Source organism: Theobroma umbraticum, unplaced genomic scaffold (genome assembly GCF_002168275.2).
Source record: "Theobroma umbraticum cultivar Fairchild unplaced genomic scaffold, ASM216827v3 scaffold_204.0, whole genome shotgun sequence".
NCBI classification, from domain to species: domain Eukaryota; kingdom Viridiplantae; phylum Streptophyta; class Magnoliopsida; order Malvales; family Malvaceae; genus Theobroma; species Theobroma umbraticum.
In genome coordinates, this window is record NW_018397267.1 from 2,530,698 (window position 1) to 2,543,299 (window position 12,602).

A 12,602-nucleotide genomic window follows, 5' to 3' on the forward strand; every position below is an offset into this window, starting at 1 on the left:
GCAGTTGATCTTATCTGTGAGAAGCAGCTTTGAAGAAGGTGTCAGAACATATGCTTCCTCTTCTTGATCATGTTCGTGAACTTTGGTTGTACCAAAGAAACCTGAGTGCACCAGCATGCGCATGAGGCGGTATACACAATTAGTTTTGGCGGGATGGATCTGAAGTGCTGAGACCAATTCAGAAAGAGTGATGGATTCTCCATGGTTATGGATTATATCTGGAATCCCTAACTGAACAGCACACTTGAGTGACATTGAACCAATGTAATTGAACATATGTTTGTATAAATGAGCTTGAGCTTGGAAACTAGACTCAATTGCTCCCTGATCCATAACTCTACAAATCACTTTTTTGCAAGGAATCAGCATTGCTTTGCCACTGGCGTGGTGCAGAATTTATTGATGGCACATGCTGTTGGAAATATAGAATTTCCAAAGACATGCTACATTTTGTTCCAAATTCATCAATGATAACGAAAATAGAAATTCTATCATCAGTTGCCGATTTGGAAGTAGACGTAAAGACAAGTCAAGAGAAACTTGGAAATGAAGAAGTTACTAGGAAAAAACTCTTTATTAGGAAACAATGTTGGATGGACAGTTATATGTATCCATAGATTTATCAAGTTTATCATGGATATTGAATTGTTAAACTTTGTGGATTAAAGCTGTAGCCTGTCTTCGTTGCCAACCTAAGCGGAATAAAGATGTAGCATGTCTTTGGAAAATCTATATTTCCTATAGGCCCTGGCAATGGGCTGAATATTCAAAGTACAAATAGTCAATCACCAATTTTTAAGGCTTTAGGTTTCTACAAGCCTTCTAGAACTTCAGACTATTTTTTATGGCTTTAGGTCCGAGAGTGAGTATTTTAACCTTTTTATTACAAAAATAATATCTATATTGAAAATATCATATATATATATATATATATTCTTTTACTTTTACTTAATAAAATATAACAAGAAATATGTCTTTTTTTAAAAAAAATATATTATTAAAAAACAAGTTGAAAATTTAAATTAAAAAATAATTGTCTTGTCAATTTTATACCATATATTTCTCAATTTTATTAATAATTATAATAATTTTTCAATTTTTTTAATTTTAAATGAATATATGTTATTTAAAATTAATTGTAAAAAATTTTATACTATATCTTATGATAGGATAGTTATACTTAAAAATAAAATTTCATTTCACAACGTTGATTTTTTTTTCTGGCCAAATCTTTTGACTTTAAATTTTATTTTTTCCACAATCACTAAAAGTCAAGAACAACCATTAATGTCTTATGGACTTCACCATGCTTTTATCTCTACCAAAAATTGACATGTCTGTTTAGATCATTATTATATATACACATATATATAATATTTATTTAGTGACTAATTAATTTATTATTTTCATAAATGCCATCTTAATGAACACATGTTAATCAACTCTAACTGTTATTTGTAGAGTTTGAAAATTAATAATTAATATGTGTCTAGCCAGCGTTTTATAAGATGCATTTACGAAAATATATCATTTATAATATATAATCTCTAATCTAGTATAAGTTAGATACATCCATTGATATAAATTTACCTTAACATATTCTATCTTCTAATGTCTCTCCAACCAACATACTATCAATCAATACTATACTCCCTCCCCTCTCCCTCTCAATCACCTGTAATCTCTCTCTGTTTTCCATTTTTCTTAGTCTATGTCTCACTCAGCCTCACAGACTCTTATCTAACCTACCAGACAAAGTAGAATCTGCCATACCAACCTGACAGTAGTATCTAGATGCAGAGCCATAATGTTATCTTAATGCCCACTTAGCTTCATAGCCTTTGAACCAGTTCTTGGGTCTCAAACTCAGTTTATTTATTGCCAAAACTTAAATTTAGATTTTATGATATCAGCAGTTAACAATCTTTAGTTTAAAGTCAAAACACATGGTTTGTTCAAGAGCCATATTGTATCAAGCTTTAACACATGATATATTCTGCAGTTATTTTAAAGCGTAAGATGATAAATGTCTTATTTGATCTTTCTGCTACTAAGGATAGACCTCAATGAGGGACCTCAAACCGAATAAGGGACTTATTTTGTAGTCAGTGAAACCAGCTGCCATGAATAATTTCTGCCAATCTTGTTCAGTTCTCTCTCTTCCGGTCACCATAACCATCATCAACATGTCGAAGAACAGCTTTGCTTCAGTTAATTCGTGTTCATCTTCCTTCACATTTATCACAATGTCTATGATTATCACCTTTCCCTTTGCACCCTGTGTTGGGATGGCTTCTCTGCATCTCTTCAGTATCTTTATGCAATCCTCGTCTCCGAAAGCATGCAAAACAAGCTGCAAAAACTCACTTATTTTCAACATGTGAATAAGGAAAACATAATTTGAAGTCGATATGCACTCGTTCAACATCAATTGTTACTAGTCCTCTAACCACAACCATGGTGTCATGAATAAGCTGCGACTTGCACTCCCCTGTCCATGTTACAGGGACAGTTGATGGAAGTTTCTTAACAATCATTGGTAATGCATTGAAACTTATGGGAAATGATTGATGTAAGAGGTAAATTGGACAGCCACAAAGCATAGAAATCCGTGGATTGACACAATCTAGTTTGAACGAGCATTTGCAAATAATATGAATGGTATATATGCAGGATCTAGATAACTTTCAGTCAAAAGTTTTATGCTATGAGAATAAATTATGAGCTAAAAGTAGGACCGCATAAGAAGCATAAAGAGCTAGAATTATTGAGACATAAACGTATTGATCAAGTTACCTACCTTCAATAGAATGGCATCTGCAGGAGGGATATACTGAAGCAGATCACCACTAATGAAATTCAAGTTCCCGCTAGCTGGCAAGTCAGCCACAACGTGAGGGAGGTCAAACACTGTGCATTTCAACTGGGGATATGCTTCCGATATAACCCTAGCTACTGTTCCGGTTCCACCGCCTGCATCAATCAATGAACTCAGGCCCTCAAAAGCTGGCTTGCAGTCCTTAACGACCAAATTCATCATTTGAGAGTCACTTTCCATTGCATCATGGAAATGGTTCTTGAATTCTGGGTCCTGGTCCATATAGTCCCAAAATGCTTTCCCATTGGCACTCTCAAATGGCCTCTGCTTGGTTCCTTGTATCCAGTCTCCTAAGAATTGCCATGGAGTCATCATAGCAGGACCAAGCACTGCCACAACGAAGGGTGATAAGCAATTGATCTTGTCTTTGAGAAGTATCTTGGAAAAAGGTGTGAGAACATATGCTTCCTCTTCTTGATCTGCATCAACTTTTGTTGTGGCAAAGAAGCCAGAGTGCACCAGCAAGCGCATGAGCCGGTAAATGCAACTATCTTTGGCTGGATCAATGTGAAGAGCCGAGACCAATTCGGAAAGAGTGATAGGTCTGCCATGGTTGTGGATTATATCTGGTATTCCAAGCTGAACAGCACACTTGAGTGACATTGAATCTATGTAGTTGAATATATGTTTATATAAATGAGCTTGAGCTCGGAAAGATTCACTCGCTTCCTTATCCATGACTCAAAAAAGAAAAAATTCAGTTTGCTTCTCAGTAAGATCAAGCCCTGTTTTGTGGGTCATATGATGCAAAAGTATTCCGTCTTCCACAACTAGTTGAAAAAGACAAAGAGGAGAGCAAGAAGCCAAGCCACGAGATTAAACAACTTAAATGATTGAAGAAGTTAGTGAAGAATATCCTTCATTGATAAAATTATTTTATAAATAATTATTAAAATAAATTTAATTATAACTTAATAAAACTATTTTTAAAATTATTTTAAATAAATTAAACTATTTATCATAATTTTTCTGCATTTATATTTTCGATTTTCTTTTATCAATATCTTATTCTCTCTAATTTTATCGATTTTTTTCTTCGGTCTTCATATACTATGCTCTCAATTTTTCTCTCTCGTATTTTCATATTTTTCTTTTCAGTACTTTGAAGACACCAAACGATGGTTTTAATATGTTTGAGTAGATGGTTATTTGGAGAATTTGATTTTTAGATATTTTTGATAAAACTAAATAGTAGAAATGATCACAGAAGTTTAAAATAACTTTTAATTGGATTAATTTGAGATATAAACACCAATAAACTCAAAATTTTAAAATTTATAAACTTAGGTTTTCAATGAAATTTTTTTTTTCTATTTTTAATCAAAACAAGGGTTTTAGATAAAAAAAATTTATGTTTTGATTTATAAAAATAGGTTAGAAATACTATAATCAGTGTCAAATTGTCAAAGAAATTAAAATAGTTGAAAGAATTTGAAATTTTAGTTTGTAAATATCAATGACAGTTTAGGCATTAAAGTGTAACAAAATGTTTTTGAATATGGCGTGTAACAACAATATTTTTTCAATATGACGTGTAATAACAGTATTTTTTTTTTTTAACATTACGTGTAACAACATTTTTTAACTATATCGTGTAACATGTTTTTGTACATAGCGTGTAACAACAGTATTTTTTTTAACATGGCATGTAACAATCTAATCATAACGTGTAACATGTTTTTGTACATGACGTGCACCAACCTAACTATAGCGTGTCACATGTTTTTGTACAGTGTAATATATTTTTGTGCATGACGTATAACAACTTAACCATAACATGTCACATGTTTTTATACATGATGTGACACTACCTAATCATGGCGTGTAACATGTTTCATGGTGTGTAAGACGTGTAATTTCATTAAGGATAATTTTATCCAAATTAAAAATAGTTAAAATTATAAAAGAGATTTTTTTTTAAAAAATATCTTATTTTTAAAAATTATTTTTTTAAATACTCTTAAATAATTTTTATAAGGCGAGAGCCTAATGAAAGAAACAGATAGAAAGGGGAAAAGCGGTTCATCAGGGACGCCGCTACCCACTTGTTTGAAATAGATTAAACTCCTACACACTCCTTTATTAGGTGTACTTCCATTTTTTTGAGATGGATCAGCATAGACATTCAGTATTTTATCTCTTGCTACAGGAATGGAGCTATAAAAAAGCAAAGGAAATTAGCACAAACTCTTTTTGGAAAATTTATAGTGGATAATGCAGTTCACCACAGTCCAATTAGTAGCACAGCATATTAGGAAATCTAGTAGTCAAAATCTCCTCCTTTTCTCACTCTTCTAGGTCCACATTGCAGATTCTGCAAGGATAGAATCGGTTGGAACAATTAGACTGGGGATATCAACACTCTTTGGCTCTTTGCTATGAATCACTCAATTCTTATCGCTCACAGCTTTTAATTCATGGACCCCGTTCTGCAAACGTGAGCTGTATGTATGGAAAAGGGGATATCTAGTCTCCTTCACTTTTGGTATATGCATATATCAATCTCGTTGCCTCAGAACTCTTTACAGCCATTCAATATTTATCGTTGTCTCGTTACACTTTTCAAGTTTGAAGCCGAAACTGTAGTGGTAAACCATTTTTTGTCATTTGGGCCCAAAGGAAACGAGGCAAAAATTAGAAAACCAACAAAAGCAAATGACCTCTACAAGACAATAGGCCGAAAGCCTCAAAAGACCCAAAAGAGAAGATGGCCCGGAATTGTTAAACCAGACAGCCCCAAGAGGAAAAGCCGACAAAAGCTCAGAGTCCAAAACCATGAATCCTTTCCTCTCCTCTGTTTTAGGGATTACAGGGAACTGAAATCTGCCATTTTTTTTTTTGGTTGTCCCTTCAATTCTACCTCTTTCGTCGTTATAACGCCCTTCCAAACGGTTGAAACACCGATCTTCCTTACTGGGTTTCTGTCAGATCGGTGACAAAGGTAAGAAACCATGTAAAATTGTATGCTTTTTTTCTCTTACCTGAATTATGGCTGAAAAACTGCTCTTTGAATGTTTACAGGATAAGTTACCTCCATTACTTATAAGATGTCTAAAGCTCAAGATCCATTTTACATCGTCAAAGAAGAGATTCAAGATTCTGTAAGCTGGGTCTTTTCTTTTTCTTTTTGCAAACCTGTTAGGGAAACAATGATTGCTTGATCTCCTTGGTAGTTGTCATATTTGTCTTCTTTGTTTTTGGGATTTTCAACTAGATGACGTTTTGGGTGTTTTGTTTGTTGGTTTAGATCGATAAATTGCAATTAAGTTTTCACCAATGGGAAAGGATTCCTCCGGACACTGGAGAGCAAGTACATCTCACAAAAGAGCTGCTTGCTAATTGTGAGAGCGTTGAATGGCAGGTACTCAAATTAAGTTTTCCTTCTTTACCTGGATTCGATCCTTGAAATGGACAATTCTATGTTGGGATGATGCGTTTTGCATTATCATTTTGTGTTAATTGAACAATTTTAATCCAATTTGCAACTGCTGAAAAGGCTCCTTTCTTGATAGGAAGGTAGATGAATTGGACAAAACAATTTCTGTGGCAGCTAGAGATCCTTCTTGGTACGGCATTGATGAAGTGGAACTTGAAAAGCGGAGAAGATGGACCAGCACTGCCCGTACTCAGGTATCATCTTTTTGGCTGTTACATTTTACTAAGGAGTGTAGATATACTCGGTAATGCTAATTGGCTATATGGGACACTGCAGGCATTGTCCTGTTATTAAAATGATGGAATTTCTGATCTATGCAAAATTTGGATAGCATAACACATGGTGGATCTTAGTCTTATTCTTTTTTCAGTTAGGTATCCCCTTTAAGGATTATTGTAATTGACCAGGTGGGCAATATAAAGAAAGCTGTAGTAGCTGGAAAAGAGAATGGTAATACTGCAAGTGCTATGCGCCGAGAATTAATGAGACTGCCAAATTCTCATCAGCCAGATAGATCCAACCAGTATAGTGCAGAAGATAATGATGACTTTATAGCATCAGAATCAGATAGACAAATGCTTCTTATCAAGTACAGTTTTCTACTTTTCTTTGACTTCTCCTTCCTGTTTCTATTATTACTCTTCCATGCTTATGTTTCATCAACATGCTTTTTTGTCCAATTTTACTAGCGTTTGATTATTTATCAATTGGCGATTGTAGGCAGCAAGATGAGGAGTTGGATGAGCTCAGTGCTAGTGTTGAGAGAATAGGAGGTGTTGGGCTTACCATACATGAAGAACTTCTTGCACAGGTGAGTACTTACTGGTGGTCTTCCCTGTAATGCACCTATTATAATCTCTCTGGTTGACCTGATTGTGAAGCTTAAATCACACATATTTCTATTTGTACGTATTCATGAATGAATTGCTAATGTAGTCAATATGTTCCATTCAATTTCAGTTTAGGATCAATGTTGACTATTTGATATGCTAATATCTGAATCTTTTGGTGCTTCAGGAGAAGATAATAGATGAGTTGGGTACTGAAATGGACAGCACAACAAACCGGCTGGATTTTGTTCAGGTGATTCTCTCAATGTTGTTTTGCAGTTATATAACAATCCCAACCATAATATGAAAATTAAATATTTGGGCTTTTCTGCTTATATGCCAACTTGAGCCGAATTTGCTGCCTATTAATTATATAACTTGTCTTGAATTATTTGTTTGATGAAAATTTCCTCATTTTTCCTTGCAGAAAAAAGTGGCTATGGTTATGAAGAAGGCCAGTGCTAAGGGACAGATTATGATGATATTATTTTTGCTAGTTTTGTTCATTATTCTATTCATTCTGGTGTTCTTCACCTAGAATGGAGAGTAGGCCTAGTTTTATGATGTTCATACACTAGAGGAGGGATCTAAATATTTGGAATACAGAGGAATTGGTTGGTGTGATCTCTAGTGTTGAATAAAAGATGATCTGAAAATGCTGAACAAAAGAAAAAAAAAATTCTCTTCTCTGGGTTTCCAAAAATTGTCGAACTTGATTAGCACTACTACGCAAGATAGCCGTATATTATTCTTACTGTGTACTTCTTTGCAATGTGCTGTTTCTTCTGTAATTGTTGTTGTTTAGATACTAAAGGCTTGCAATACATGGTATGCATCGAGTTCTTTTGCTAGCATCTGTGCACAATGAGCCCACAATTCGTTAGGGTGCAATATTTTGTTATTCAAATTGTTGCCCTCTGTGGAATCGGCTGTAACTTCGTTGGTGTTTTCATTAAAGAACTACCCTTCACGTTTCTCATGCGTAATGGTATAATTGATGCATGGTTTTGCAATATTTGAGAAAGTTTACTTGTTGAATTGATGTGGTTGCATTTGCCATGAGTCTCCGAAGTACCAGAAGCTACAGGGAATAATTCATTCAGGATTTTGAGTATTGTAAGTCTTACTATTGCAAAAGAGATCGTCACTCATGATCGAGTATTATCATATTGGAATCATAGATGACCTCAAAATAAACTAATACCTTCACATTATCTTACTAGAATCTAATGCTTGACAATACATACGTTAACCAATGACAAAGAGAGACCTGGCTGAGGGTTCAAACGCCCAATCCGCTGCAGGAATAGGAAATCAGAATAGCCCAACAGCGGCAGCCGATCACCTCGAAAGGTCACGCCTTTGGAGCTGTTCTTTTCAGCTGTTAGACCCGTCCAGCTCGGTGGGAAAGGCCAAATTTTTTATTTATTTTTTATTTTTAAAAATGGACAATCCATTTCAGTAATGGCTTCCCCTCCCTTTGACCTTCTTTCTTCCACAGCGATCAAATGAAACAGAAGAAAAAAGTTTAATTGTCTTCCTCATCAAGAAACTTAACCCTGACGGAGTCAAACCCAGCGGCCATCACCCTTTTTCTCATTCTTGCTTATAAGTTTTTCCCTCCCTTTATCTGATTATTAGCTCGTAGAGAATCGAAAAACAAAAAGGAAAAAAGAAAATAGGATCGGAACCATGGTACTGCCACTGTTAAAACTAGGAACTTTGGCGTTAAAAACTCTGAGTAAACCGGTCGCTAATAGGCTCAAGCGACAGGCTGGGTACCACCCCAGGTTCCGCCAGTTCATCGTCAACATTGCTCAGGTACAATATTACATACTCTTTGCCATTTTCTTCACAAATTGATATGGAAGGCTAAAGTTTCCATTTTTATTTCAACCCCTTAATTTGTTTTGCTAAAAAGGGGCTGGCTTTTTCTAATTTCCGACAACATTTTAGTACCAGGCTTTCTTGTTTGCTCTGCCTAACGTGGTACAACGTTGAGATAGATTTCTGGAGTGTGGAATGTGAAAGTGAAATCTTAGAATACATGACGATACAACTTATACATTCATTTTTGCACTAGAAGTAATAGCATAACATTCATGCAAAGTCTGCTTATTCAAAAAATCGACAGATTTTTGCAGCCTAAGATCTTGAACATTCTGGTTTGCGCAAATATAAAGAGAAGGAATTGCAATTAACCTGCCTAAAGAAGGGGGATGATAAGTATGAGTACCATTCTTGGTCTTAATGTATCTTTTTTTAAGTTTCTCTGTCCAATTGAAAACTTGATTTTTAACATTTAGCCAGAGGTGTCATCTACATCAATGGTTCATTTGGTTAAAGACCAGAATCAATGATATGTTACGATACTTTTTTAAGCAAATTGAATCACTATCTGTAGTGTTGCATTTCTAACTTCTTGCTGCCAACAGTGCTCAAATATGCATTTCTACTATGTTGAAAGGTTTGATTCAGATGATTTAATCTGTCTCATGCTCCTTTGTTCATTTTCTGATACTCTTTCAATGCACTATTTTTTCCTTCAATGTTCTACTTGTTTTTAACTTGTACTATGAAGTTATGTTTCTTCTTTGAGCTAATATGTCACAACTTGTTGATCAAGATCATAGTATGGTAGTAGTGTATAGTTTCCACTGTAAATTAATGGATTCCAATAGTGTAATCCTAATGCCAATTAATGGAACCAGGCAAATCATCGAATTTCGACAAGAATGCAAAGAAGCATTTATAGTCATGCAACTGATGTTGAGATACGCCCCTTGGATGAGGAGAAAGCTGTTCAGGCTGCTGTAGATCTTATCGGGGAACTGTTTGTCTTCACGGTATTATTTGTTCCCTAGCTATTCTTTTTGTTACTGTTTCTAGAAGTCTTAAAAAATACTTTCGATTTTGCTTGTTATAGATTACTAGATTGATGATGCATTAAAAAAGCATTTTGTACTCTTCTTTCAGGGAAGAACAATCAAGCTGTAAACAGGGCTAAAATTGTTTAAACTGGTACATATTTATGTTTGCATGTACGTTGATACTTCTGTGTATCTACCTGAACAAAAGGTTTTCTGCAAATAATACTGCCAACCAATACCTTGAACTAGTCATATGCTCAGCCTGGTAGACATCTCACTTCTTCTTAGGAGCTGCCTTTTGGAATGCAACAATCAATCTCATGAGTCACATTGCTCTTAAATTATAAGCATCGTTAGAGAATTGGAAATCTACCTAGATTCTAGATATATCACTGGTTCCCTAGAGTAGAATATGTATGCTAGCATGAGGTTTAGCAACTAGCGAATCTTGGTTATCATTATTCATTTCTGCCCATTTTGGTAGGTTTGAGGTGATAGCTAACTTCATTACTCTTGCACTCAATGCGTGTAAGAACTGGTGACATCTATCTATGTACTTGCATGAAATGCCAAACTTACCAAACATGCTCTCCATGACATATACACTATACATGAAGGTTTCTGATTTTGTACATGTCTAAGTCTGTATGTAGGTTGCAGGAGCTCTCTTGATCTTGGAGGTTCAAAGAAGTTCTAGATCAGAAGCCAAAAAGGAGGAAGTACGCAGGCGAGAAATGCAGGTATTCATTGAACAATCTCCTTTGTTTTGTTGTTGATTCTGATGCTTGAACTCTTATGGAACTAACTTGGAGCTTACTTCAATGACTTATTTGTGCATGAAGATTTATTTATGAAAGAAGCAGAGTGATTGAGTGATTTTTTTTTAACCATTATGAATCTTGCTATGTTTGAATGGTAGCTGTCATTGTTTTGGTGAAAGTAAAAATCAGGAGCCTGTAGCTACTTTTCTGGCTCTATCGTATGAAATTGTGCTAGGGAGAGAGCTGCCTAAAGTTATAGGTTTTCTTGCTATCTTTACTTTGTCTTTGTATATGCTTTGTGTATGACCTGATAGATTTACAAGTCTTTTTCTGGAGAAGTGCAGAGATAGTCCTCCTGCTAGATAAATGTGAATGAAATTTGACTGGACAAAATGAGGATATTTTGGTCATCATGGGCAGGAATTCTTTAGACTTAATAGTTTATTTAGTTCTTGCAGCAAAACCAATTCTCATTTTCCCTTTACTTTTTCCTAAACCAGTCCTCCTTCATTGCATTTACATTGAAAAGCTAGTTTCATTCACTAGGTGGCGCTTCCTTTATCGGCTGCATGGAAATGTGTTTTCACTTGACATGAAATTCCAATTTCCAAATGTTGTGATTGCTTTTTGTGGTGATGGCAAAGTAAGGATTAATCCGGTCTGCCTTGCATCTCCTGCTCCTCAGGGAATTATCGATTTCTAATGTCTCCTAATTCACAAGCACAATTCTTCGCTTTTATTTCAGGCAATAAAAAAAAGATGAGGACTTAGCCAAAGAAGTGGAACTTCTTAGGAATAAGCTTGAAGAACTAGAACAACTTGCTAAGCGACAGGGGCTTAGTGGTATTTTCAAATTTAAACATGCTAATACAGAGGCGGAAAATTTGGCAAAACCAGCTTGATTCAGACAGGAGCTTAACAAATAAGTTAAGTATAATTTTTTAATTCCAATTCTGTTCTATTAAAGAATTCCCTGGTCAGCCTCTCAACTAGGGAATCATTCTTCTTTTTCATTCTTTTCAACACTGGGGCCATCTTTTTGGACAGATTCTGGTTTCACCAGGTCCAGTAGAACATACGAATTTTTTTTGTTTATATTACTGAAAAATAAAACCAAAGATAGACATTGTGTTGCCTTAATGAGTTTATGCTCAAGGGAAGTTGGTTGGTATGGTGCTCTATAGTGTTAAAGAAATACAAACATTTTAAAATTTACCTTTATGAGTTGAAATGTTTATAGCTTTGCCACCACTTTGTTCCGAAGTAGCTTTGCCAGCTGTGAGTGTCAACCTATCTTTAGAACATCTTTGCTCTTTATAGAACTCTCTCACACCCACACAAAGAGTACATGCATGTAACCATGCATGTGCCGAGGTTGGAAAGTTTGGTATGGGTCCATCTATGCTTCAAAACTTTGCCGATAAGCAGTGGGTACTTTTAGAATTCAGGCAAATGAAAGCAGTTAATCTGCTTTGGAATTTTGAGGAGGCCAATGTCTTGGGATTTGAAACTTTGATGGTTTCTGCAGTGTTCCTTTTCTACATAATCTGGTGAGGTAGAAACTTTGTCATCCTATTTCTTTGGGGCGGAAAAGAAGCTAACCTTTCTATTAAACTGACAGCTTCATTTCAATCTTTTTCCTCAATTAAAAGGCCTATAACATCTAGGACCCATATGGATTAAGATAAGTCTCCATGTATCAGCTCATTCCTTAAATATAAGTGACTAGTTTAGACAATAGTGTGCTTGTATCTTTTTCCATTATCCTGTAACCAAAGCAAATACAGAATATCTGACACCTTAATGTTGGAATAAGCAAAAAAATAT

At 35.1% G+C, this 12,602-nt stretch overlaps 3 protein-coding genes and 1 pseudogene across 3 annotated transcripts; 3 read left to right on the plus strand and 1 right to left on the minus strand.

Moving 5' to 3' along the window:
* LOC110424345 (trans-resveratrol di-O-methyltransferase pseudogene) overlaps positions 1-67 on the plus strand; it is a 687-nt pseudogene extending 620 nt beyond the window's left edge.
* Positions 68-1,836: 1,769 nt separating this feature from the next.
* LOC110424402 (putative O-methyltransferase 3) lies at positions 1,837-3,657 on the minus strand. The gene is made up of 2 exons (XM_021438956.2): positions 2,801-3,657; positions 1,837-2,353 (listed from the first exon to the last, which is right to left on the minus strand). Exons 1-2 carry the CDS (start codon positions 3,554-3,556, stop codon positions 2,051-2,053), a joined length of 1,059 nt encoding a protein of 352 aa, XP_021294631.1. The 5' UTR covers positions 3,557-3,657; the 3' UTR covers positions 1,837-2,050.
* Positions 3,658-5,593: 1,936 nt separating this feature from the next.
* SYP61 (syntaxin of plants 61) lies at positions 5,594-7,993 on the plus strand. Its single transcript, XM_089784824.1, has 8 exons — positions 5,594-5,819; positions 5,900-5,979; positions 6,126-6,239; positions 6,395-6,508; positions 6,722-6,903; positions 7,035-7,125; positions 7,332-7,397; positions 7,572-7,993. Exons 2-8 carry the CDS (start codon positions 5,926-5,928, stop codon positions 7,680-7,682), a joined length of 732 nt encoding a protein of 243 aa, XP_089640950.1. The 5' UTR covers positions 5,594-5,819; positions 5,900-5,925; the 3' UTR covers positions 7,683-7,993.
* Positions 7,994-8,405: 412 nt separating this feature from the next.
* LOC110424765 (OPA3-like protein) lies at positions 8,406-11,690 on the plus strand. The gene is made up of 4 exons (XM_089784825.1): positions 8,406-8,965; positions 9,856-9,990; positions 10,668-10,754; positions 11,322-11,690. The coding sequence occupies exons 1-4, from the start codon at positions 8,837-8,839 to the stop codon at positions 11,364-11,366; spliced, it is 396 nt and encodes a 131-aa protein (XP_089640951.1). The 5' UTR covers positions 8,406-8,836; the 3' UTR covers positions 11,367-11,690.
* Positions 11,691-12,602: the final 912 nt, after the last annotated feature.